Here is a 24,832-nt window from a genome sequence, read left to right on the forward strand (position 1 = left end):
CTTTTTGGGCCGTGACAGCTTTTCTTCATGCAAGACCATACGCAGAACTGTGTTTATTTCCCTTATTTGGGCCCCTCCTCCAACTTTCAGACATCTATCTCCTACATTCTTGTTGTCCTTAAGTATTCCCGTTTGGAGACATGTTAAATGCGCTCTGTTGATTCAGATGTGTGCACGTTTGACAGGTGTGATGTACACTAGTGCCCACAGACACTGCTGATATGCTGGTGAGAGACATGCATGTGCACACACACATTCGTGTGTGTTTTATGTATGCGACTCCATCCTGTGAATGTTTTAATCAATAATGATCGATTTACGATCAGAATTGCTGTTCGTTTGTTTTCATTTGGACAAACATGGAAAAATGTGGATGAAATCTGAGGCGTTATTTTGAAATGACCCTGGAAGTCTGGGGATTAGGTCAAGCATTAAGACGTGTTTACACAACTGTGCCGACCTTGACTGAGTACAGGATATGTACTGTTGCACTTTCTCTCCTCTTACGCTCCCACTTTTAATTTTTTTTCTTTGCGACATGGCAGAACATTGAGTGACTGTATTTCACTTAATTAAAAGCAGTGGCTTGCCGACCCAGATGTTGGGCGCTCGGACTCGGTCTAAAAGGAGCGTTGACATCCAGTGAATAGGGGAGGCCACCTGCTAGCTTCACTCTTGGCTTGAGGGCTGATTTGCATTCCTGCGGCCTGTTGCCTGGCATGATTACGCCTCGCACTTCACAATCCCGTCTACTGTTTTATATCACGGAGCCCTTGCAGCTTAGCTCCGCGCCGCGCTTTTCCTTCGAGGAGCGTCGCGTTAGCTCTGAGTAACCGAGCGTGGCTGTGCAGGAACCTCCTGACCCCATGAATGGGAATCTTAAGTGATTGCCATATCGTTCATCTGACTAAGGATTAATTCCAATTTACCTATTATTTAATCAGACTTATTCATGCTTTTTTTTCTTTTTTTCTTTTGTATTTTTGTCATTAAGGAGATTTATTGTCTGAGGCTGCAGTAGTAATAGTAATACACCTGATCTGGTCAGAGCACCGCAGAGGCAGGTCCAGCTTGCTCAAAAATACAGTGTTTTGTAGACTAATGACAGTCGTTCTTACTGGAATTAATAACAGGAACCTTACCAACAGTGCATAAGCCTGTGGAGCTGGTGCAGCTAATGGCTTTTAAACCAAAATTTGGCAAGTGGATCATGCCATTTTCTTCCTGTAATGGTTTATTTGTAGAACATTTGAGTCCCTTTCTATTGGGTAACCTATTCCCTTAAATGAGAACAGTTGTATTTTAGATAAAAATCACATGTTCTCAATTGTCCTTGGAAATAAAATAAGGTCGGTGGGGAGTTAGATTTTACTAAGAGAGGAGATCTGACAGTGAGCTTGAGTTTAGACATCACATTTGTGAGTTAAGACATCACATTTGTGAGTTTGGACATCACATTTGTGAGTTTGGACATCATCATTGTGACACGTTTGGCTCCAGTGCAGACAGGATTAGCAGAAATCTCAATTTGCTCACGTTCTCTTCAGTTTATGGCCAATCTGAAGCAGACCATCCACTGTTCGTTTGGTCATGTTTGGTCAAGTTACCCCCGGTTAACCAGCGAGGCTCGGAGTTTATTTGCAAAGTGTCGCCTTGCAGTCCATCCACCAAGGCAAGTGAAATTGTATCTAATAAAAATGTTGTGCAGTTTACCTAATTCATCTCCCCACATATGGTTCCCCTTATTTGTGTTCTGTGGGTGGGCTCGGACTTCCACGCCGCTCAATCAGTCCCTCTTGAAAAGAGAGAACATATGGGTCACATTTTTACATCTTGTTTGGTATGACAAGGCTGCAGCAGCGCCAGTGAGAACTGGGTGAGAACTGGGTGAGTACTGGGAGAGGGAGAGAGTTACTGGAGTTCAACACAACTCTGCTGTCATTCCCCATTACTGTTACAACCAGCTCTTGAGCATTTAAACCATTTCTTTACTCTCCGGTTCATTATTGACTGGACCCCTGTTACTGGAATACTAAAGGCAAATGATAAATAACTAGTGTAATAATAAGTGTTCAACAATAACAACGTGCTAACACTGTTAGCATACCGGTAATTGCATCTCTTAGCACACATCCAATGTAAGAGGTTCAAAGGAAATAAGCCGAAGTAAAGCAGATGAACAGGATATGAACCTGTCTCCCTGTCTCTGTCATTATTCGGGATTTACAATATCAGTATTTTCCAAAATAGGGCAGATGAGATTAATCTGTTTATTGTCTGGATGCAATTTTTAACAAAGAAAAAGGAAGAACAAAAGCGGCACAGTCACTTTATAAAGGTAAACTACTCCATTAAAACCATCTGGTCTGCATTTTCAAAATGAAAACACTGAAAAAGACCCCCCCCCCCCCTTTTTTTTACCCCAAATCCTTGAGTTAATTATCGTGATTGTAGTAGCCAAGACATTTAAAGTCTTCTTGTGTTGATGTTTTGGCGGTTATCCGCTGACTTTCCACCGCGTCTTCAGGAAGAGCTCCGCTGCTTCCTAAAAAAGAAAGAATCGGCTCACTAAAACATCACGAATAATTCAGGATAACACGTCTCTTTGTACATCAGCAACAACAACACTCATTAAATGTCTTCTGAAGTGGCAAAAGGTAGTAATATTGATTTGTTTAAGAAAAAGAGTTACTTCCATTTATATATACACATATATATATATATTTGTGTGTGTGTATGGGCATTGATCTGGTTCTTGTTTCTTTTTTGTTCTACTCTGTTTTGAAAATACCATATTTCAGAGAACTTAAAGATTTTTGGATGCTGCGTCTAAAATCTGCACTCTCTTAAAAGCCCACCTGCTTGCTGCATTTCTCTTGTCCTTGAGTCTCTTTTGAAGTGCAGCAGCTGCACGTGCAACACGTTTCCAGTCTTCGGGATTTTTATCTGAGATCTACTGAAGTGGCTTTAATAATCCAGAGGTGCCGCGATGGTGGTTTCAGCACCTGACACGGGCTCGTGTTTCCAGAGGCTTGTCATGAATCACCATGAGTTCCTACACGTCACCGTTTACAGAAGATATAGATTATCTTCTATAGGAACCATCCCATGTTTTCCATGGTGCAACGTGACCTTGCGCAGGAACTGTCAGCAGAAGCACATCTGCTGAGTTTCTTCAGCAGAACAAATGTTCTTTTGAAGCTGCCATTTTTTACCGGCACTTCTAAATCTAATTACATCCGTTGCCTTTTGCTCTGAAGGAACGCATACATTCATTACGCAAGATTAGAATTTAAATGCTGTAAGCAGGAGAACAATATTAAGACACTTACGTGGAAGTTACAGACATGGGAAAAATTTACATTCACCTGAAGAAGATTTAAAGGACAGCAAATGGATTAAAATTGTTTTAACGAATACATTAATTTGTGAGGGTGGGGGAGGGGGGTGACTCATGTTGCGGTAATGTGGATCAGCTCTGGTTTAAAGCTAGAAAGGTGCTCATTCTATAAATAATTTGAGGTGCCTGATATTTCAAATGCTACTTTGAGTTTTAGGGGGCGTCACCTGACATGGACCTTAAAGTCTGCTACAAAAGGGCTGATCATTTGAGTCCCCCCTCCCGCCGGGAGAGTGGTGGGGGTCTCTAATCTCAGGGCGGTTCAGCCTGTTGAGGTGCTTGAACGCAGGGACTTCATTAAGCTCCTCTATTGTTAACATCTGGCTCCTGAAGAACGGCTCTTTCTCTGCTAAATGTTGCCCGGGCTTAACGGGGGGATTTTATTTCACCGTGCAGTTGACGTTGGCAGCGGTGTCACGTCTGGCGGTGGAAACCCCTCAACTGTTGAGGTCACAGCAGATCAAATCAGAGCGTGCCGTTTTCCCTCCGATTCTCACGGGAACTGGGAATTCAACTCCATAAGATCCAAGGATATTTTACTGCACGCTGATTAAAATTCCCCTACAGTTATTAGTGACTTGGGCCAGAAAATGCCATCCCATTTACATTACATAATCCCTCCCCCCTTTTCTCTTCTGCTCCCCTCCCTTGGCAGGATGTCGCCATGGCAACATCCGACTCCCACTCCCGGGTCTGCAGTCATCCTCTGCAGCCGTCTCATCACGCAGCAAAGGCCTGTCAGTGTCCAGGCCCCGCTTTAGCATATTGATCCGCTGCGTTTGCTCGACGCCGTTCTTTGGATGGGTAACGCACCCGACACGATCAAGCACTGCCTGAGCTCTGAGCAACTCGTCCAGGACTACCCGTGGCTGAGACGCTGGCTGCTAGAGGAGAAGGTGGGCGTTGCTTTTCTTGCTGCTGCTTATCTGCTGCACATGCGCTGCCACATGACTCCCCTGTGGCAGCGGCTGCAGCAGCCGTCCACCGATGCTGCTGGCGGCTTATGTAACAGTCAAACAAATGCATAGAGCATGGGATTCTTAACTATGCATGCATGCAGAAATATTAATGCATCTACTGCCTTGTGCTGGATTAATCAGGTTGTCTTTGTACCCTTTCTGAGTAAACAGGTTCCATAATTTATGCTATAGTAGATATACTCTGTGTAAGCGAATACGAGATTTTTAAAGAAATGCACTTCATTTATAATATTTAAAGAGTGCAGTGTTCACTTTACATGTCTTATAACCTTATCTAGTTTATTAACTTCACACATTAAGTCCCTCAGCAACATATAGGAAGTGACCTTTCAAACTGGTGGTGTCACGGACGCTGTCTGAAATCCCCCCCAATACTCTGTGTAGGGGACCCAACAGCAGCCATTATGTAGGGCTGTCTAGGACCTCTGTGAACCTCATGTACTTAATCTCAACTGCCGACTGATGCTCCCTCGAGACCAATTTAAGCTTTATTTGAGTAGCTTCTGCAACTGAAAGCTGCAGATGTGTCGCCCACCTCCCAAAAATTGCACATGGAGGGACGATGAACCCTACGGAGACCAGGGGAACCATGACTGGTTTGACAAGCAGCATCATTTCTGGTTGCCACTGCGTCGACTTTATTACCATCTGCAGGAAGGGTGACGTGACAGCCGGTGGCTGTTAGCAATTTAATTTGGTTGTGGATGGATTTAATGAAATCTTGAGGAAAATGTTGACAACGGGCCAAGAAACCGCACCTTAAATTTGGGTGAGGTTCTGGTTTCCTGGGGAACTTTGACCTTCTGATCTTGATGAACGTTTGATCACAAAGCAACATGCTATATTCTGTAACATTCTATTCTAGTGTCAATATATACTGTATATAAGTTACTTGTTAAATTGTACAGTTATCTTTAGGTTCCTCTATTAAAGGATGAGAGGACCCCCCCCTTCCACACACACACACACACACACACACACACACCTGCTGCCCCCACATGAACACGCACAAGGCTGTTTTGGGTGTTAGTCGCATGCGGGGAAATGAGCTGCTTGTTTTTAAGCTGTTCAACCCCCATTAAAAGAAGGAAACTCAGATTTCTCTCTCCAGGCACCTTGATTCTCTAATCAGAATCAGTCTATAATCTGCCACCTCAATCAGCGATCCTTTCACTGAGGCTCACCCTCAAATGCAAGACGAGCCAAATGCGGTGCCAGACAAACTCACTGAATGTATCCCAATAATTGCAGCGATAGTTTTGGCCGTGTCACAATATGTGGGGAAATGAGCTAGCTGACAGAGGTCTCCGCTGTCCAATGGCTGATTATCTCGTTTCAGATTGTACTGTAACTTTTATCGTTCCAACCAAAGTGATCTAAATTTGTTCTCGACCCATTTAAAGTAAGCAAAGAAGTTGGTCAAATAGCCTCAAAAAGACCAACTGAGCTACAAAACGATTGGATATCACATCTGTTTTTTATCACCAACAGATGTGCCACGAAATATATCCCATCATCCTTTGGGGTCGCATGTGTGAAGGTACAAACGATGCAAATTATTAGTAATTAAAGTTAAATGACACAATAGAACATCAACAAATGGCCAGCGAGTATTTTGTATTTATCAATCAGTAGGAGAAAAAATGAAATTAGCCAACCGGGGATTTCAGACATCTGTGGACACAAAAGTGAGGAGAGCAGCTCATTTCAAAACGCTGTTCTCTGTCTGAAACTGTCTGAAATGTTCATGGCCTACATTACATTTAACTTGTACTGATGTATTTCTGGATTAAATGAACATAAAATCTAAAATAAAAAAAAGGCAAATTGGTGCTAAAAATGAGTGCTTTTTGGCCTACATTGTAGTAACTTTCAAATATCTCTCATTCAGTTTCAGAGCTCATCTACAGTATATAAACCTGAAACTTTGTATTTTACAATTGAGGGTTAAAAGGATGAAATGCAGACTACAAAAATTCCCCTTGTGGCTCAGCTGAAGTTGTTCTCAACCCTGGAGTTCATGACACATCTCCAGTTTGCGACGACAGACGTGAGCTTTGGTTCTCAGGTTTCAGGCACAGCGGGGCCTGTTGGCAGTAACATGCTCTGCAGCATCCCATGATAAACGGATGATTCATGGCCTGCTCTCGGTGTCTCCTTGACTGGCGTTCTTTCCCTCATTATTTACGTCTCCGACAGACTCTCTCAGGACACGAGTATCCAAAGTTTGTGAAAGTCGTGGAAGTGGGCCCCAGAGACGGACTTCAAAATGAAAAGGTATCTCCTCTCTTCAGCCACAAATGTAATTTACGTGCATCTTGACATTGTGCAAACCTGAGATAGAACCTGAGATGTGCCGTAATTGTCAGGAACACATGTTTTACATCGGAATCAGAGCAGGATGACTCATTTGGATCGTTGCACTTCATCCGTCACCGCTTTACCACCTTCCTGCCGCACACCTGGGGCCTCCACTGATTGCACTGACCACAAAAAATGGACCCACACAAATTAAAAAGGCAGACGCGACTGTTCCCGCCGGCAGGTTCCACCTCCCTTTAAAGCCAGTTCAAGCTGTTTCAGTCTCATTCTTCCTCAGGAAATACTTCCGACGGGGGTGAAAATCCAGCTGATAGACATGCTTTCCGGATCAGGTCTGCCTGTGATCGAGGCCACCAGTTTTGTCTCTTCAAAGTGGGTACCGCAGGTAATACGTCTTCTTAGTACAAACGGAACAAGCACTGAGCCATTTATTATTCTCTTTTCCGGGTCTACAGAGGCCCAGAGGAAACTCTCCATTTGTCGGACCCACGTCTGCTTTTACCTTGAATATTTTGTCCACTCGGTTTGAGTCGTCTGCGTCGCTTTTCCTGTCTAAAACCACTTTCAATGAAGAATGCAGGCTGTAGCAGGTTTGTTGTGTTGCTAACGGGTCTATACCCCACGTGTTTGGCTCCTCTGTGCAGATGGCGGACCACACAGATGTGCTTCGAGGAATCCAGAGGGCCCCTCATGTCCAGTATCCTGTCTTGACACCTAACATCCAAGGCTTCCGAGACGCCGTAGGTCCTCGATCTCTAATGCATCCAGTTGGGTGAACACACTTCCATTGGATTTGTCTCTTCTGCTTTTAGGTGGCAGCGGGTGCCAGTGAGGTGGCGGTGTTTGGGTCGGTGTCGGAAACATTCAGTAAAAAGAATATTAACTGCACTATTGATGAGAGCATGCTCAGGTTCCAGGATGTGATCAACGCAGCCAAAGAGCAGAAGATTCCTGTGCGTGGGTTAGTGCTCTTATTGTGAAAGGTCCCAATAGTCCTCTCTTTTTATGGAGTTGATATCAATTAGAGCCTTTATGTTTAAACTAAATAGGATGATGGAAAATCTGGCAAAAATTCAGATTATATCATAAAGTTTTATTCATTTGGTCCAGGCGGTCCAGAATTGACCATTAACCAACTTCACGGAATCAACATTTCGACCAGCAGTCAATTTTGAGGTCACACAAATATTTGTAACTCTTTAAGATTTGTTTTTGATGATTAATAGTTGAGCAGTTAAGAAGATACTGGGAAAGTGAGGTTCCTAGTGTGAAATACCAACAGATGATGTCTTCACACGCTCATAAGAGTTGTAACCTTTCAGATACATTTCTTGCGCCCTGGGATGCCCCTATGAAGGACACATGGAACCTTCCAAAGTTGCTGAGGTAACTTGTGCATTCGCCTTACACCACAACATTTATTAAAGCTGTTATAAGGTGGAGATGATGGTGCCGTAACCATCAACACGTGGTGTTTGCGGCACCATGCTGCTTTAAACTAACTTAGCTCAACATCAAAGGTGTATTTACTTTATTTTTTTACTTTTCCCCCCCAGGTAGCAAAGAGATTATATGGAATGGGCTGCTATGAGATCTCCCTGGGGGACACAATTGGAGTTGGAACCCCAGGTTCCATGCTTAAGATGCTGCAGAGTGTGATGAAGGAGGTGCCCGCTAACGCTTTAGCCGTTCACTGCCACGACACTTATGGGCAAGCTCTCCCCAACATCCTGACTGCTCTCCAGGTGAGAACAGAAAAGATGGGCTGTCTTGATAAAAAATTAAACAGTATCGTATACTCTATATTGTTTCCGTAGCAACAGTTTGAAAGGATGTCCAGGTCAGATTATATAGGACAAATTAGCATCTGGAGCTATCAGCATCTGTAAGTGTTGGCCTTCTCTCCAAGAAAGTTCCAGCTCCCTCCAAAGATTATAATCATTCTGTTGGAGAAATACATTTATATATATTTCTTTTTTACAGTTTGTTTTTCACTTGACCTAAACAAAAGACAATTAAATTCCAGTCCTCAAATGAATTTAGGGCCAGCTCATCCAGCTCTGACTGGAATCTGTGTTCATCAAAGCCACTGTGTTTGTTGTCTGGACTGACGGGTGAATCAACCTGCAAATTCCCGGACAACCTGTGGTTTCATGAATGCACCGTCTGTTTGTGAGGCAGCGCAAGGCAAATGTGAAGGTCACAATGAAACGCTGAAAAACACAGGAACTATCAGTCAAAAAGAAGGAGGGGCATTCAGAAACATGATCTAAGCCGTCTCACAAACTCCCCGCTGAAAATACGCCCAGAATCTTAATAACCATAAGATATTTCCCATCACAGAACACATATTGATGGAAAACTGTTACAGTGATGCTTTCTGTTTCTGCAAAGCTGGCAAAAAATGCACAATTCAGTGGAAATGCTGCAATCAGGGGTGTTTTCTCTTTCTCTGCAAACGAACATAAATCCAGACATAAAACCGAAGCGACACAGATACGGCTGTCTCTGGAGCACAGAGGAAGAACGGCATCGGGGGGTGAGCAGATGTGAGGGGGTCAGGACAAAGGCTCACCTATTTGGTGTCTGTTGGACAAAGCGGCTGAGAGCTAGGTAGATGGACGGGCCCCCGGGGGGCTTCTTACTCATCTGTCATTTAGCTGTTGAACTCTCTGACAATGATGCATTTAAGGCCCGGTGGAAAACTGCCCTTTCATTCACCGACCCCGAATATGCCACAAATGGTGCTGCAGCTGCCGACCCAGCTCTAGAAACTTCTAATATCCTCTATCGTGTGCTAATTAAAGCTGGCATCACTCAGGACCAGCAAAGACTGCTGGAATTATTTTCAAATTACAGACTTTCCTTATTTTCAGGCCACAAGGACATCAACCATGTTCTGAAATTTGCTTTCTTTAAAACTGTAGATTAGGGAATCAGGTGTTATTGTCTGTCAGGGGATCCTGTGGCTTTGTGACCAGAAACCCAGTTACAACAAATTACCCATGTCTGTATATGTAATAACACTCCACAGCTTGTAATTACTGCAGTTTATTTCAGTGTAATTGATGCTGTATATAGAAGAAACTGTAAATGTGAGTAAAATAAGTGTAGAGTTGGTGGGTGAAACCGATCCCTTCCTCCATTACCCATAAACCTTAACCTGCACAGCAGGGTGCTAATGTAGGAAATGCTACCCAGGGTCCTATTGGACCCAGGGGTAACATTTGGAGCCATGTGTTGGTCGGACATGTTGAGGAAAGCTTTCGTTCTTTATGCTCCATGGAAAAAACCTCCACACACTTGATGCCGCTGCATGTTTTTCTTTTGCCGTCTTTAATAAGTAGACAACTGTCTCTGAGAACTGTAATATTTCCGTGTGGCGGTCTGTGCTGTCAGGGTGAAATATTTATTGCACTTGGTTGTACTTCCTAACGCACTCTGTCAGGATACAAAACACCGTGGGTGGAGTTGCTCCCAAAACCAGCGCTTCCTCCTGATTATCGGCGGTGCCACAGGACTCGGCTGCGTCCGCGTGTAATCTACCCAAAACCTAAATGTGAGCCTGGACTTGTTCTGAAAGAATGCAGCCGTCACGTGACCGCAGGAAAAAAAAAAGCCTGGAATGCTTAAACAAAATGGAAATGAAAGATTTTATCACAATTCTTTTTTATCTCTCCTGAGTGCCAGAAGCCCACACCACCAACTGGGAGAGAAATGAACTCCCCCAGCGCTGCCATCTCCGAGTCACCCCTATTGTTGCCGATAAAGACATTCCTCTGTCTTTGTACCTTTTCTTTCTTTTTCCCCCCAGGAGGTCCGGGGGTGGGTGAATAACCTGCTCCTGACAGGTCACACAATGACATCGTACGCACTTAGATTTCACAGGCTTGGCAAGAAAAATGATTTACTCTTAGCCGTAGTTCGGGTGTACTTTTTAACTCCCACATGCTGGGTTATTCAGCGTGACCTGTTTATCTACGGGATTTTCTTTCCCTCTGAGCAACAAAGGGAACCTTCAGTAGTGTTTGTGGTCTTTCCGTAAGGAAATGTTCAACCGCGATGGGCCGAGGGGACCGCGGTGTTTTGGTAACGGTGAAACGATCTGCTGCCTGGAAGTGTGCTCAGTCTGGAGTAAACAACAACATTACGCTACGATGAACCCTGAGTACAGCGCAGACAGCTGCACTCACGCACGACTGCATCGGGATTTATGAAAGCTTATTACAAGAGAAATACAGAGACGGCACTGATTGAATACAACCCAAACAATCACTGTGTACAGTATCTACATGCAGACCAAATATGTTTTAAAATTGACATGTCAACAACATTTTCAGATACAGTTTCAGCGGTTTGTTGTCCATGAAAGCAGACCAGAAACAGTAAAAAGTAAGGTTGCGTTTCTCTGCATTTGTGGTACAGCTGAGTTCAGTCTGGTCTCTTCCAGTATATCCAGTAAATCCAGTATATCAGTGGGCTAAATGACGGGTGTTTTCCCTCATCTTGATTTGTGAGTCTTGATCATGAATAATCAGCAATTACCAGAAAGCAGATGGCTTTTCGCTGTCACGTTAGGGGACAGGTCTCCGTTGATCAGTGGATCACCTGTGACCTGTAGTTGGGGGGTTACCACACCAGCCTGTGCCGCTGTTTTACTGTCTTTCCTAAATCTTGACTAGATTAAGCGAACGCCAACTCTGACCCACGCAACACAGCCTTTTAAGCTGAGTAAATCCATCAAATACGGTAGAAGAGGAAGCGGAGACCACAGCTACAGACGCACTATTACAGATCTGTGAAGTTAAAAAGCATCGCGCCTAGAAAAAAAAGTTAATCTTGATGTTCCCCCTCCGGTGCTGTAGCTGCCCTCCATTATGTGGGCTTTGCGCTACACTCGGCTTATTTATGGTTTCCTGGGAAGAGGTGATATATGTGTCAGCACTGGATCTTTGGACGTCTTGGTTTATGTGGCCGTGGCTGAAACACCGCTGCCTCGTAAGGCACGCTCTCTCTGTGACGCAATTGGAAAACCACACCGGGGGCACGTCCGTCTCCGTCCCGTCCACTTGGAGTGAAAAACGTCAACAAGATTATGCCAAATCATGCCATTTTATAAGTGTGTCTTTATCCAGGAATGTATTGTTTTCCTACGGTCCTGAATATGGCTTTTTCAGCACGGCGGTCACATCTGGTTTCTGGGTAGTGTGAAGCTAACTGAGTGCTGGCAAGGCGAAGCTGCTGACCACCAGTTCCTGCACGATTAGCGTCCGGAGGCGCGAGGCGGGCTGCTCAAGGAGTGTTTTGTTCCTCTAGGAAACACTATGCCAAGGACCCTTGGCCCTAGGTGGTTAGCAGCTGAAAGTGAGAGGATTGGCGCGGTAGATTACAACTCTGTGTTTACACTACAAAAAAAAATCTGCCTCGTACAATATCCGTCTCTGGCTCTCACCAAGGTCTGGAAATCCTGTGCACCACACACCCCTGAGAAGATCTCCTCCTCCTCCCACCCCTGCTCCTCCCGTTGCGGTGCCAATATAAACAGCAATTATGGCCGGCTCAGACGTCCACTGAAAGGAGCTGGGTTTTTTCTTTTTTTTTGGAGGGGGGCTGGAGAAAGAAAACGACAACAACCAATTAGCAACATTGTTTAAATAAAGACAGCGAAGGATCTTAATTTAGCTGGCTTAGCCTGGCTGGAACGCCCTCGTGAGCAGATACCACTGAGAGGATCGGCGTGTTCATTTAGCCTCTCTGTGGGAGCCTCTGACATCTGGCTTAGCCATGGAAGCTGGAAAACATCTTTAATATTCTCATGACAGGGACATGTGGAAAAGATCCAGAGACCTTAGTCCATAATGACTCTGAAATCTTAAAGGTCTGCCTTCATCTTTTTATGAGTTCATCTTTTTTTAATTGTGGTCATCAACTACACCACAGTTTATGTTTATGTGGGCAGCATTGAGCTGGAGAAATGAAACAAATATATCAATAGGAGCTAACAAATCAAGAGATTTTAAGATTTTAGCTACAATGTAAAACAAAAGAACAAAGAAGAGGGAAGTGGGGGGTATCCCACAAATAATAACAGCAGACTGCTTCCACAGCTAATGTTTGGATTTGCCACAATAGGAAAGTTGTTAAATAAAGCAGCATTCCCAATATCGGGATATTTTCCCCTTGAATTCCACACAAATGGTTTTCTTCTTAATGGAGTTGCTTTTGCTTTTTGTGAATTAATAAGTCTAATATTTAAGTTTGAGCTCTTCTTTGCAGCAAGTGCACAAATATCCTCAGCTGAAAGGGCTGTAGTAACTTTTTATATATTTTTTTTTACTACTTTCTTTGTAGCAATAAGAATCTTTGGGTGTGAGGGATCAGCAGTGCTGTTAAAACACAAAAAAACAGAAGAATCCCAAACGCGGATCTACAGTTTCAAGTGATCCAGGCGGTAATTATGTCGCAGGAGTGGTTTAGGCGGCTGAGGAGGATGAGTGTGCCGTCCTGCGGCTGTGCCCACTCATCGCTGAGACATGAGGCCACAGTTCTTCCCCAACAGCTGAAATACATGAGTGCAGTAGAGCAGAACTGCCCGACAGAACATGGACTGCAGTTCCTGGACAGTACCTGAGCGGAGGCCCTGAATGTGTCCGTGTGTGTGTGTGTGTGCTTTGGCAGATGGGGATCTGTGTGGTCGATTCCGCGGTAGCTGGCCTGGGAGGTTGCCCGTACGCTCAAGGCTCATCTGGAAACGTTGCAACAGAGGACGTTCTCTACATGCTCAATGGCATGGGCATTGAAACTGTAAGTATGTCTTTCTTATCCTGACACATCAGTCAAGTAGAGCTCATTCACATAAACAGCTGGTTCTGCAAACACACAGCTCCAGGTATATATCTTTTACGATATTAGTGGTTTCATTCTGCTTGCACGGAGCCCCCAGTGATGCATGTGCCAACTCAGGAGCAATTTATTTAGCAACTCCTACCCCTGGTGGCCGAAGACCGTCACTGCGGCTCAGCTCTGCATCACTTGTTGCACGCCTTTGTCCACTTTGGCCCTATTTGGACTAATAAAAGGTGTCATGTTGTAACTGCGCTTCATTGTTTCTGCAGGGTGTGAATCTGGCCAAAGTTATAGAAGCTGGGGATTTTATTTGCTGCGCTCTACAGCGAAAGACAAATTCCAAGGTTGCCCAGGCCAGAGGCGACGGGCTGTGATTCAGGAGAGACAACTTTAGTATCTGTTTTCCTCCCCTGTTGCTGCTGCGGGCTCCCTGATGTGTTGCTATGCCTTCAAAAGTGAATTATATCTTCATCAGACATCGATTACTGCAATCCAAATGCTGTGTTTAATGTGTCGAGATCAGCGGGAATCTGTTTTTTTGCTCTTTCATAGTCCATTATTGCGCTGTATTTTTGCACACAATTAACATCCCAGGATGTATTCGATGATTATCTCCAGTCTGTGACAATGGCTGTCTTTGTGAATCAACAACAAAAACTAGAAATCGACTCGTGTCTTTGGCCCCGTCCACCTCACAAAGCAGTGATAAGCATTTATGTGTTGGCTCACGTCTGAGCCCACTGTTGTCTCATCCATGCGAAACCAAACACTTGTGATGATGAACTGATCACGAAGCAGAAGAAGAAGAAGAAAAACCCCTCTGCAAAACACTTGTGCACTTTATTTCTCTGAAGGCGTTCCCAAAGTCTGCTTCTGGCAAATTCCGTGGGGGGAAATAAACTGGCAGTCTAATCTGAAGTTCCTAGATGCCACAGAAAAATTTAAAGGCAATCTCTGAAGAGTTTGTGGGGCCCTCAGCTTCGCTGGAGAAGTGCCTCTTGATTGCTGAAAAGAAATATTTTCCTCTTTCTGTATGTAGGGCGGTGCGTGTGAGCATCTTCTCAAGCAAGCTTGATTGACTGATTGTTTTTAATGGTGCTTCTGTCTGTGCTCGCTTTGCTGTCTGTAAAATAAATAAGAGAACAATGACAACAGGATCTAAAAGCACGTTTTGCTTTATTTTTTTCTGAATTGTGCAAATTGCTCGAAATTCCAGCCGGATATCACATTTGAATTTGGTAATGAGAGTGGGGAGGATCATTAGGAGAGTTTGAACAACAAGATTTTTTGATTAAATATTTGAGCAAAATTGGCCCATTTGCAAATGAGGTTTAAAAATATGGCAATCTCCTTGCAGCCACAAGTTTTTAATGGGTTGAAATCCTGAAAAGTGTTATAATTATATTATAATTTCAACTCTGGAAGAAGGAAAAACTCTCTCTGATACCTGGGGAGAAAAGGCCATGCTAAAATTAGCCACCTTTGCATGGCAGCAATCACACCAAACTAAACGATGTTCCATCAGGATGGAGGGGATCGCTTTTCTGAGCACTTTTCTGAGAGCTCCAAAGAAAATTCAAGCCTCTAATGATGTCCGGTGGGAGTAAAACACACAGTAAAAACATCAGGTGACTTCAAAACTCAAAGAGGACAAATAAAGTCCAGGTTGGTAACAAGAAAAGAAACTTCAGGAAGAGTTGTGGGTGAAAAAGAGAAAGGGACACGTGTGCTATGAACTAAAACGTTCGACGCAGGGAGAGTTCATCAAAGTGATCGTTTCATCTTCACGCCTCAGATGCTGACTCTGGTCAAAGGCTAATTACAGAAAATATCATTTGATGCACTGCGAGTTTGCTCTTTCATCTGTCTGACGTGGATGGTGGAGCTGGCAACAGCCAGCGGACGCTCAGCAAAGGAAGCGACGGGTGCTGAAGAGGCGTCTGCATGTGTTTCAGACCAAATGTGTCTGACAAAAGCCTCAGAACATCTCTGTTCTGAGATGTGAATCAACAGCACAACGCCAGCTCGCTGCAGCACAGGTTATTAAACCACATGGACATGTGTCTCCTCGTTAGGGGCTATTTTAACCAACCAAGGAAGCAGTTTTATTCTGCAGCCGACGGGACTCTTGGTCGCCTTTTTATTGTTTTCCTTTTAGTTTCTAAAGGTTTCTGTTTTCCTGGTCAATTTGTGAGTTGTCAGGTGGGATATCGGGTGAGATTCCAGGCGAATAGTTCACAAAACACGGTGGACACACTAACATTTGATTTCTCCTTCGCATTGTTTGCTCGTTACTCGTTAAGCCCGTTGTGAGTGAGCGGCGGACTCACCTGCGGCTCCACAGCTCATGAGTCAGTTGCCCCCTGCTGTGACACCGCAGCCTGGACTGGTTTGATAAGCTCAGATTTTTCCTCTCGTCATCTCTGCCACAAAATCAATGAACTCGCAACAGATCCGACACGTCCTCCAGGTATAAGCGTTTTATTTGGTTGAATGAAAATGGACCACCTTAAAACCTTCCTATGTTTTAAACATGATCACAGACAAGAGTCGCTGCTGAAAGTGGAATTCAGCATCAATGAATTTGCAGAACAGGTTACCTGAATGTGACAGCAAAACCGTCAGTCATTTCAGATCTTCCATTTAAAGATTAATAGAACTCGTGAAAATAGGAGATAACATCAGCTTTGATTGGCAGCAGGAGGTGACTGTCAAACTGAATCAGGGTGAGAACTAGATCATTATGACACAGTCGCTTTTCTCAGGATGCTGACAGAGTTTTTCCTCTCTCCTTTTTAACATCCTGCAAGACAAAAGACGCCAGAAGATGAGAAAGATGACTGAAGAAAGGCGACGGCTTTAAAAGGGAGGCATGTTCTTTGACTCACCATATTTTACTCATCAGAGTTAGAGGCAGTAATATAGCAATCCCAACCAGCAACACAGCAGCGAAAGGCAACAGAAGGTAATCTGAAAAGATCAAATTAGCGACATAAGAGTAAATTTTCAACAGCGTAAAAATAGATTTTGGTTGTGTCGTAAATCTGCTAAAAATATCGACCTGGGGAAAACACGTGAATAAAGGATCCTTATAAGTGGTGACAAGAAATTTCTTATAGATTATGAAATTTTCATTTCTGAATAATCCTGCTCGATAACAGCTGTTTAGACACCAACATTACACTTAAAAATTCAGGAAGCTCAGACTCTATATGGAAACAAAAATAAAGGTATTGAATTGTCACAGGTCAAAGGTCTGTGATGATCTTCCCAGTCTCATCACCTTCCAGCATGACCACTTTTGCCACCTGCCTGCATATTTTCCATTGGACCGTGCGTGATCTGCCTCCGAGTCATCAACCTCAGGCAGTTTGGAAGGACTTTTCCAGGGTTCCACTGAAATATGGGTGCAGGGGGAAAAAGGGGAAAAATGAACTCATTCCTCTGAACTCTCTGAACTGCTTAGAGATCAAACCCGTACTCACCAAAATGCGATCTGTTGTGGAACACACTCTGAATTTTGCTGCACTTCAGGAGATGCTCACCATGCTGCCCCTTGCACGAGCACGGGCGGTGTAGTGGCGTGCCCACGGTGGCAAAAAATGCCGCTTTACATTCTGAATCGGTGCCGAGGATGCGGGATGGATCCATGTCAGCCCAGCATTCACCTTGTCCAAGTTCGCTGTCGCTGCATTCTACTTCTCCAGAGCTCCAGCATTTGATTTGGAAAGTTTTTAACCTATCTCTGTCCAAAGAGAGTAAATATCTTACTCGCTGACATTGAATGTCACTAACGGAAAGCTAATGTAATGTAATAATAAAGCTCTACAAACTTACAAAATTCTTCCAGATGTTTAACTGCAAAATTAATTCATTTAACATGGAAGTTCACCTTTTGAGAGCTGGGTAGATTGTTCATAATCACCTGTGCTAGTGAATATTAAACGTTTTTGTGGTGATTTGGCGCCCCCACTGGTCAGAATGCAGATTGCAAGATTTGAGGCAGTGAACATAAATGGATGTGGGTTTTTTTTGTTGTTTTTTTTTACTAAGTAAACAGCTTTTTTTATTTTTACTTGTCGATATTTGGAAATAGAAATTGGGATCATGCTGAATAACAGATCTGTGTGTTTTGGACACACGTAGAGAAAATCTGCCTTCGACCCCTTCAGCAGCAAACAAAAAGCTTTTAGCCGCAGTCAGAATTCCACCTAGAACAGCTTTGTTCTTGGTTTTGTCCTTTGTTTGTTCCTTTGTCTGACCCATGCTAAGGGTGTAACAGCTTTACTGGGAACTGTAGGTGTCCAATTCAATTCAGAGGAATAAATTAATAAAGGTAAATAAGTTTTTAAAAAAAAATAAAAAATCCTAAATTTTCCTCAATTTTTTTTTTCTAAATGCATTTTTTTAAATTCAAAATTGGATCACATTTTATTCATTTGCATAGATTTATAAAATGCAAATGTCGGCCTTCTTCTCTTTATATATAAAGATGGGGGTTGATGTTTTTTCTTTTTTTTTTTACAGCTGCACTTTTTTTGTTTAAGCTCCTGAAAGCATTTGTGGGATTAAATTAGTTCCAACAAATACAGAGCAAAAAGAGAGAGGAAAAAAAACGAAACAGGAAGAAACATCGTGGGAATAAAGAAACTGGAATTTCAGTACTAATGGATGCATTTCACACGCACACATGCGCTCGCACACGCACTCACACAAGACGACGGTCATTTTTCCTGATGCACCCTTATTCTCACATTTGTCTTTGATCAGAGGGCCATATAGCTTATTCGATACATTCTGGGAGATACATTGGAGAGATCCAATTGAAAGAAAAGTAAGAAGGCCAGAAACAGAGATGAAAGTAACAGAATATAGAAATGTGCCAGCTCATTTAGCTCCGCTGAGACTCAGCTGCAGCCAGATGGCTCCTCGGCGCCGTGATTGCTCTTTGCCTGAGCTGAAATAACCCTCCTGCAGCAGAGCGTCAGATGCTTACCGGGACTTTACAGCAACTTTTGTCTGTGCCCGTGCTCCAGCAGGCTGTTGTGCTCTGGGTCTGGTTTGTTAGATGCAGAGGGTCTCCATCCCAGTCACTATATTCCTGGACTGTTTAGGCTTCCTCTTTGCATGTGTGGTTTCAATCGGGCTCCTAAACAACTGCATTAATTTTCTCTCCATTTGGACCCATTCCTGTCTCTAGGGTGGGGTGGGACCGGTGGGACCCCTCCAAACATAGTTTACTCAACACGTGCGCACAAACAGCAGTTTGAGGTCATTTTTCTGCTGTAGTGTTGTGATTAATCCAGAGGGAAAAGCAGGTCTTACCCACAGTTGTCGTCTTCAACACAATCGTAGATCATATCCTGGCACATCCTGGTATCTCCGCCGCATGTGCTGCCGTGCAGGGCAGTTTTCATATTCGTGCAGCTCTGATCCGAAGCCTCGCACTCGCACATGAGCAGCATCTCAGCCACATTGCTGGGCATGCTCCCATAGAAGCGCTTTGCTGCCTGCTGGCATCGATCAGGCTGACACTGGTCCGTCTTGCAGGCCTGAAGAACAGGCGCTAGGTACCTGTTGCAAACTGCATCGCCAATGCAAACCGTCGCGCGGTCCGTGCAGGATCCAACACCACGATACACTGAAAAATAAGGAAACACGTGCAATAAAACAGTCTAGTAACATCTATATTACATTAGCCGACATCTACACGCACCATAGTCTATTAGACTGCTTGACTTCCAGCGCGGCAGCGTGCTCCTCTTCTGTCTAGCTGCTGTGAAAAAATAACAGGATGCACATTCTCCCAAAAAAATGGCATTCAGTAGAACAGGCAATGCAGGAAACACCAGTTCGCCTTTGGTAAACAAAAATGTAATCTCAACTGTGAATGCTTATCTCAGAGACTACTGAGCACTGCACCTGCCTGTCTGCGGCATTGTGTGACCACGGCTGGCGTGGAAGCACAAAGATCCTCCTGGCAGGCGCACACACACCCGCGTAGAGATGGGAATCGGTCCAGGGCAGTCTGGACGGTCAAGTTACAAACCTCAAAGCCGCTCATTTGGCACCCTTTATCTGAATAACACAAACACAGCAGGGAGGAGCAAAAAGAAAAGGGATTTTCCGGTTGTGCAATTACTGCTGTTTACCTGAAGCATATAAAATACAACAAACAAATGAGTTGTACTCACGAAGGGCTTTTTATTCATAATGTACACATATTCATATTTAACAGAGTTTATAACACTATGCTCCTGGCTATTCCCTCAGGTCATTGTCTTTAAGCTTTCCAGCTGAGGTGTAATTTAATTGGAGCCTTGTGTCCTGATCCTCCAAAGAAAATGTAATCTTTGCCAGGATAATGCCACCTGAAGAGAGCATCCCCAGCCTGAGGCGACAGAACAGGGTGAACTACTGTTGGCTTTACCTCCACAGGTGTCGCCGTAAAACGCCTCTTGACTTTTGAATAAATCAGATAGACAGTCAACCCAAGCCAGGCAGCCAGAAAGTGGTGCGACGCTGCTGCGTATGTGAAGAAGAACGATCCCTGAAACAGAAGCATACATCAATCGTTGGCAAGGGAACGTCAAAGCGCCGTGGATTTTAAGGACAGGTTTTCTTTAGATCCTATTGATCCTAGACTGACCCTCGCTGAGGGGAGGCTTTGAGCTGATACAGAGATGACAAGCGCAGGTTAAAGTCTTATTCAGGTCAAAGACTTTCAAATCACAAAGCAGAACTCACCAAGCAGAACTGCGGATCGGAGGCGTATCAGCTGCATGGCGGCCAGAGTGGAAGCTGCGGGCTGATGGAGGCTCTCCTGCAGCTGATCTGTCGCTCTGGTCACACAGTGGCAGGACTTAAACCGAGTTACACCTCCCACAGTCACCAGGGTGTAACAGCTTTACTGGGAGATGACATTTTTCCAATTCAATTCAGAGCAATATAGAAACACAGACAGCCGTCACTGAGGGGATGATTGTTTTTTCTAAATATGTTCTCTCATTAAAAATGGATCAGACGTGACTTACCTGGATAGATTTGGAGCGTGCAAAATCTGCCTTCATCTTGTTTAAAGGTACACATGCATTTTTAGCTCTGCTTCTTTCACAACATTACAAATGAATTTCATCAATCTATAGATGATGAAAAACTGTTGCAATACTGATGACAAAAGAAACAACATCCCAATGTGTAAACTCCAGATTCTTCTTGATATTGCCTTCTGCTGTGTCCTTGTCCCCTTGAGTCTTCTAGCTCCTGCTGGCATTAAGAGAAGCCTGCAGGCCAGTCAGGTTACACACGGGAGCATAAGCAGGCTGCAGACTTGCAAAACTCCTGCTTGTCTCGTTTCACGGGATTAAATTAAACTGGAAAATCTGACGAGGAATGCTACGTGGAAAAAATCTCTACTTCCAGACTACGTTAAAAACACTGAGATGCTCTATTTCTCATTTTTAATTATGCTCTCAATGAAGGTCAGAAACAGATAGATAGATAGATAGATAGATAGATAGATAGATAGATAGATAGATAGATAGTAGATAGATAGATAGATAGATAGATAGATAGATAGATAGATAGATACATAGATGATTTAAAGCTGAATTCAACTCTCTTTTAATCTCTGTGTAAAGGTGCTAAATTAAAATAATAGTTATAAACTGCATCTTTTCATGAAGTAAACTGATCAATGTGGGTTAATGAATCTCCACAGTCAAGTCATAAAAAAGCATGGCATCCAATTGGCATGAAAAACATTCAACTGGGAGAGCGTATTTAAAATTCAAAGATCAGCGAAACAGTGGAGTATATTTGTTCTGCATATGTGGCGGTTTTATGGAACCTGGGCTGGAGTTCTGCTGCAGAGAAAAGCCCACTCAGCATTTCAAATACTGTGTGAACAGCATGTGAAAAGGAGGCTGGTTGAAGACTCTTAATTATCCCAGGGGGTAGATAAGTGTGAGAGGGAATGGTTTGCCCGTTTGCTGGTGACTCTGAATGAAGAATAAGTGAATTTTGATAACAAGGTTGCACGCTGTCCCCATGTTAGGATAAGGTAGAGCTGTGTTTATTGTGTCTGGAGAGTATCTTCCAAGCCAGCTGTTTGTGGCAGCGTAATCTGCGTGACCAGTAACATGAAGGCTTCTTTATGTTTCCAGCAGCATGTTTCCAGGTGTTGACCTTGACACTCAGACTTGTTTTTCAATCTTCCTTTTTCTGTTTGTTTTAGCGTGCGCACAAACTGACCTTGAAGCTTTCCTCCCTGATAAAATTCGCCACGGCATTTGCCAGCTAAAATAAGAATTGATTTTCAAAAATAACAAACTCTCTCTGCATTCTCAGAAGAATATGTCAGTTAAAATGGGGTGGAAGAAACACAGTAGCCTCCATATAACATAAAAATGTGATCGTCTGACTGGTTTCTGGCAGCTGCTGGTTCATAGCTGCCTCTCCTCTCTCCTCTCCTCTCCTCTCCCTCCTCTCCTCTCCTCTCCTCTCCTCTTCCTCTCCTCCTCTTCTCTCCTCTCCCCTCCTCTCCTCCGCTCCGCCTCCGCTCCTCTTACCCCCTCCTCTCCTCTTACCCCTCCTCTCCTCTCCCCTCCTCTTCTCTCCTCTCCTCTCCTCCTCTCCTCTCCTCTCCTCCCCTTCTCTCCTCTCCTCTTAACCCCCCCTCCCCTCTCCTCTCCTCTCCTCTCCTCTCCTCTCCTCTCCTCTCCATCCCCTCCTCTTCTCTCTCCTCTCCCCTCCTCCTTCTCCTCCTCTCCTCTCCTCTCCTCTCCCTCCTCTCTTCTCCTACTCTCCTCTCCTCTCCACTCCTCCTCTCCTCTCCTCTCCTCTCCTCTCCTCTCCTCTCCTCTCCTCCCCTCTCGCTCTCCTCCTCTCCTCTCCTCTCTCTCCTCTCCTCTCCTCTCCTCTCCTCCCTCTCCTCTCCTCCTCCCCTCTTATCTATATCAGTTGTCATTCAATATTTTCCATGTTATTTTTATCATCTAATAATTTATGTAGTTTTCCATTTTACTGCTTCTCTTGAGTCATGTAACAAAAACCCCAACTCCAGTGAAGCTGAGACATTGTGTAAAATATAAATAAAAACAGAATACAATTATTTGCTAATCCTTTTCTCCTTATATTTAATCGACTACACTGCAAAGACAACATATTTAAATTCCAAACTGATAAATCTTATTGTTATTCCTACTCTGTTCATTGTGTCTTTGTTTTTAACAGATTGCTTTTTTTATCTTATTTGTATCAGACATGTGGGTAATTCGATTTTCGCATACCTGACATGTTTTGATGATTAACCTCCGTCCGGACACGTGAGAAATGAAAAATCACTCACCCCTTGTCTGATTCAAATGAGATAAATAACAAACCTTGTTGAGGTTTTTGGCAAATTTTCACAGATTTTGAGTTTGATGCCTGAAATGTTTCAGAAAACCTGATACAGAGGCATATTTACCACTGTGTTATATCACCTTTGCTTTTAAGACACAATTGTTATGGTGCTTTTCATTGTCCTGGTACACCTGTGTATCATCACAAAGGTCAATTTTAATATATATATTCTATATTCTGTTGTCTTCATGTCATATTATATCCACTCCACTTATATCCAGCTTCCAGGGCTGTGTTTCAGCTTGCTTGTGTTGTCGCAGTCTTTAAAATCTGCCTGTGGCCTTCTGAATCACAGAGCCGGCTCCTGTGTGCTGTAAGTTGGACGGACACGTTCAGTTGTGATAGCCAATCAGATCTCAAGGCTGCAGCCCCACGGCCAGCTCCAAGGTCTGTCTAACATGACATGTGCTCGAAACGCATCCAGTGGTCGGATAAGCATAGGAGAACCTGAATCTGGTATCAGAACAAAACCCAAATATCTGTTAGCTATGAAACATCTTTCACTCGATCTTATAAACCTGGCGGAAGGAGAAGAGATAGATTTGGTTGAATGTTATTTCCAAATAAACAGGTGGAGTGAAGGAGGTGAGTCCACGTTGGTGAGGTTTTTGTCGTTTTATCTTGTTGCCATTTGACGTCAGTCGCAGCTACGCCAAAATTTTCAATTGTTTTGCTGTTTCTTATTCTCGAAAGCAAATTTTCTTTTTATTTTAATTTTAAATGAATAGTTTGTTTCGAAAAGTCTACAATGCACAATTTAACAGACGATCTTGTTTAGGCTCACACAGTATTTTTGGTCGATTTATTTAAACTTTTTTATTCAAACTCTTTTATTTACATCCTCCCCTGTCTTGCAGGTCAGTGATGGTGTCAATAACACATTTTCTTGTCTTTTGTGCTTCTCTCTCCCTCCCTCTGCTTCTCTCTGTTGCCATCTGCAAGTACAGTATCACCGTCACTAGTCATGAACTGACCTGCCGACCGGCCCCACTGACCCGCTCGGCTCTAGCTTGAGTCCCATGTGTAAATAATGTACGAGCATGAATGATGTATGTCATTCTCTCCTCTATGTTTCCCCCTACTCCATCGGAAGGAGGGTCCTACTGTTTGTGTGGTGTGTGTGTGTTTTAAAAAATGTAACAAGTTTAGAGAGGAGAGGAGGAAGGAGAAGAGGAATAGGAGAGGAGAGGATAGAGGATAGGAGGAGAAGAGGAAAAGATAGCAAAGCATAGATCATAGAAAATACATACAGAAATACACTATATTAAGTAAAGCAAGCTGCCGGTAGAGTCAAGTTGAGTCAAGTTGATGATGACAGTAGTTATGATCCATTATTTATGATAGACAAAAGATGATGCATCACATTGATGAGTCATCAACACAGTGGAAAAATGTCAAGGTGTATTAAAAATATGGTAACCAAAGCAAAGGCCACTCAGAAAATGTTGAGGCAACAGACAGGTAACAAGGACCATGGTCATGACCCGGATGTTTAGTGTCCCTAGTTGGAGCATTATCAGTCTCTATAGCGCCCCTAGTGGTTGTAACAATGGGTCCGTGGCACAAAGCAACCACTTCTGGGTGTTGCTGCTGCCTTATTTGAGATCTGTCCAATAGAATGGAGGAATCACTGAGGTTGAATAGCCTGGGTCAGGTAGTTAGACATTGTTAACCTCATTAAGGACATAATTCCAAGGAAGTCTGGACAGTAGCTCATGGAAATACAATATTCCACTGAATATTGTCTTATCAGCGATATTCTATTCAATGATGTTCATTCATGTTGCCCGTATTACGTTTTATGACACCTTAAATGTGGTTATTTATTACTTGTTCGTTTTTAACTGGGGGTGGCACATGTACTAGTTCTGAGTGGGGT

At 43.6% G+C, this 24,832-nt stretch overlaps 2 protein-coding genes across 4 annotated transcripts; one reads left to right on the top strand and one right to left on the bottom strand.

The window, feature by feature from the left end:
* Positions 1 to 4,070: 4,070 nt before the first annotated feature.
* Positions 4,071 to 14,712, top strand: hmgcll1 (3-hydroxymethyl-3-methylglutaryl-CoA lyase-like 1). The gene is made up of 9 exons (XM_057047362.1): positions 4,071 to 4,296; positions 6,580 to 6,657; positions 6,980 to 7,087; positions 7,347 to 7,442; positions 7,515 to 7,663; positions 8,025 to 8,088; positions 8,259 to 8,447; positions 13,381 to 13,506; positions 13,818 to 14,712. Exons 1-9 carry the CDS (start codon positions 4,201 to 4,203, stop codon positions 13,920 to 13,922), a joined length of 1,011 nt encoding a protein of 336 aa, XP_056903342.1. The 5' UTR covers positions 4,071 to 4,200; the 3' UTR covers positions 13,923 to 14,712.
* Positions 14,713 to 16,013: 1,301 nt separating this feature from the next.
* On the bottom strand, positions 16,014 to 20,451 carry gfral (GDNF family receptor alpha like). 3 transcript variants are annotated; one of them, XM_057047345.1, is made up of 9 exons: positions 20,296 to 20,451; positions 19,979 to 20,098; positions 19,471 to 19,626; positions 19,265 to 19,321; positions 18,874 to 19,189; positions 17,034 to 17,293; positions 16,861 to 16,944; positions 16,437 to 16,518; positions 16,014 to 16,351 (listed from the first exon to the last, which is right to left on the bottom strand). In XM_057047345.1, exons 1-9 carry the CDS (start codon positions 20,330 to 20,332, stop codon positions 16,282 to 16,284), a joined length of 1,182 nt encoding a protein of 393 aa, XP_056903325.1. In that variant the 5' UTR covers positions 20,333 to 20,451; the 3' UTR covers positions 16,014 to 16,281. The 3 variants fall into 3 exon arrangements, with proteins under 3 accessions (XP_056903325.1, XP_056903324.1, XP_056903326.1); XM_057047344.1 differs by having other exon boundaries at positions 19,265 to 19,324; XM_057047346.1 differs by having other exon boundaries at positions 16,137 to 16,351; positions 16,832 to 16,944; positions 19,265 to 19,324.
* Between the last annotated feature and the right edge of the window lie 4,381 nt (positions 20,452 to 24,832).

This window comes from Takifugu flavidus, chromosome 11, assembly GCF_003711565.1.
Source record: "Takifugu flavidus isolate HTHZ2018 chromosome 11, ASM371156v2, whole genome shotgun sequence".
NCBI classification, from domain to species: Eukaryota; Metazoa; Chordata; class Actinopteri; order Tetraodontiformes; family Tetraodontidae; genus Takifugu; species Takifugu flavidus.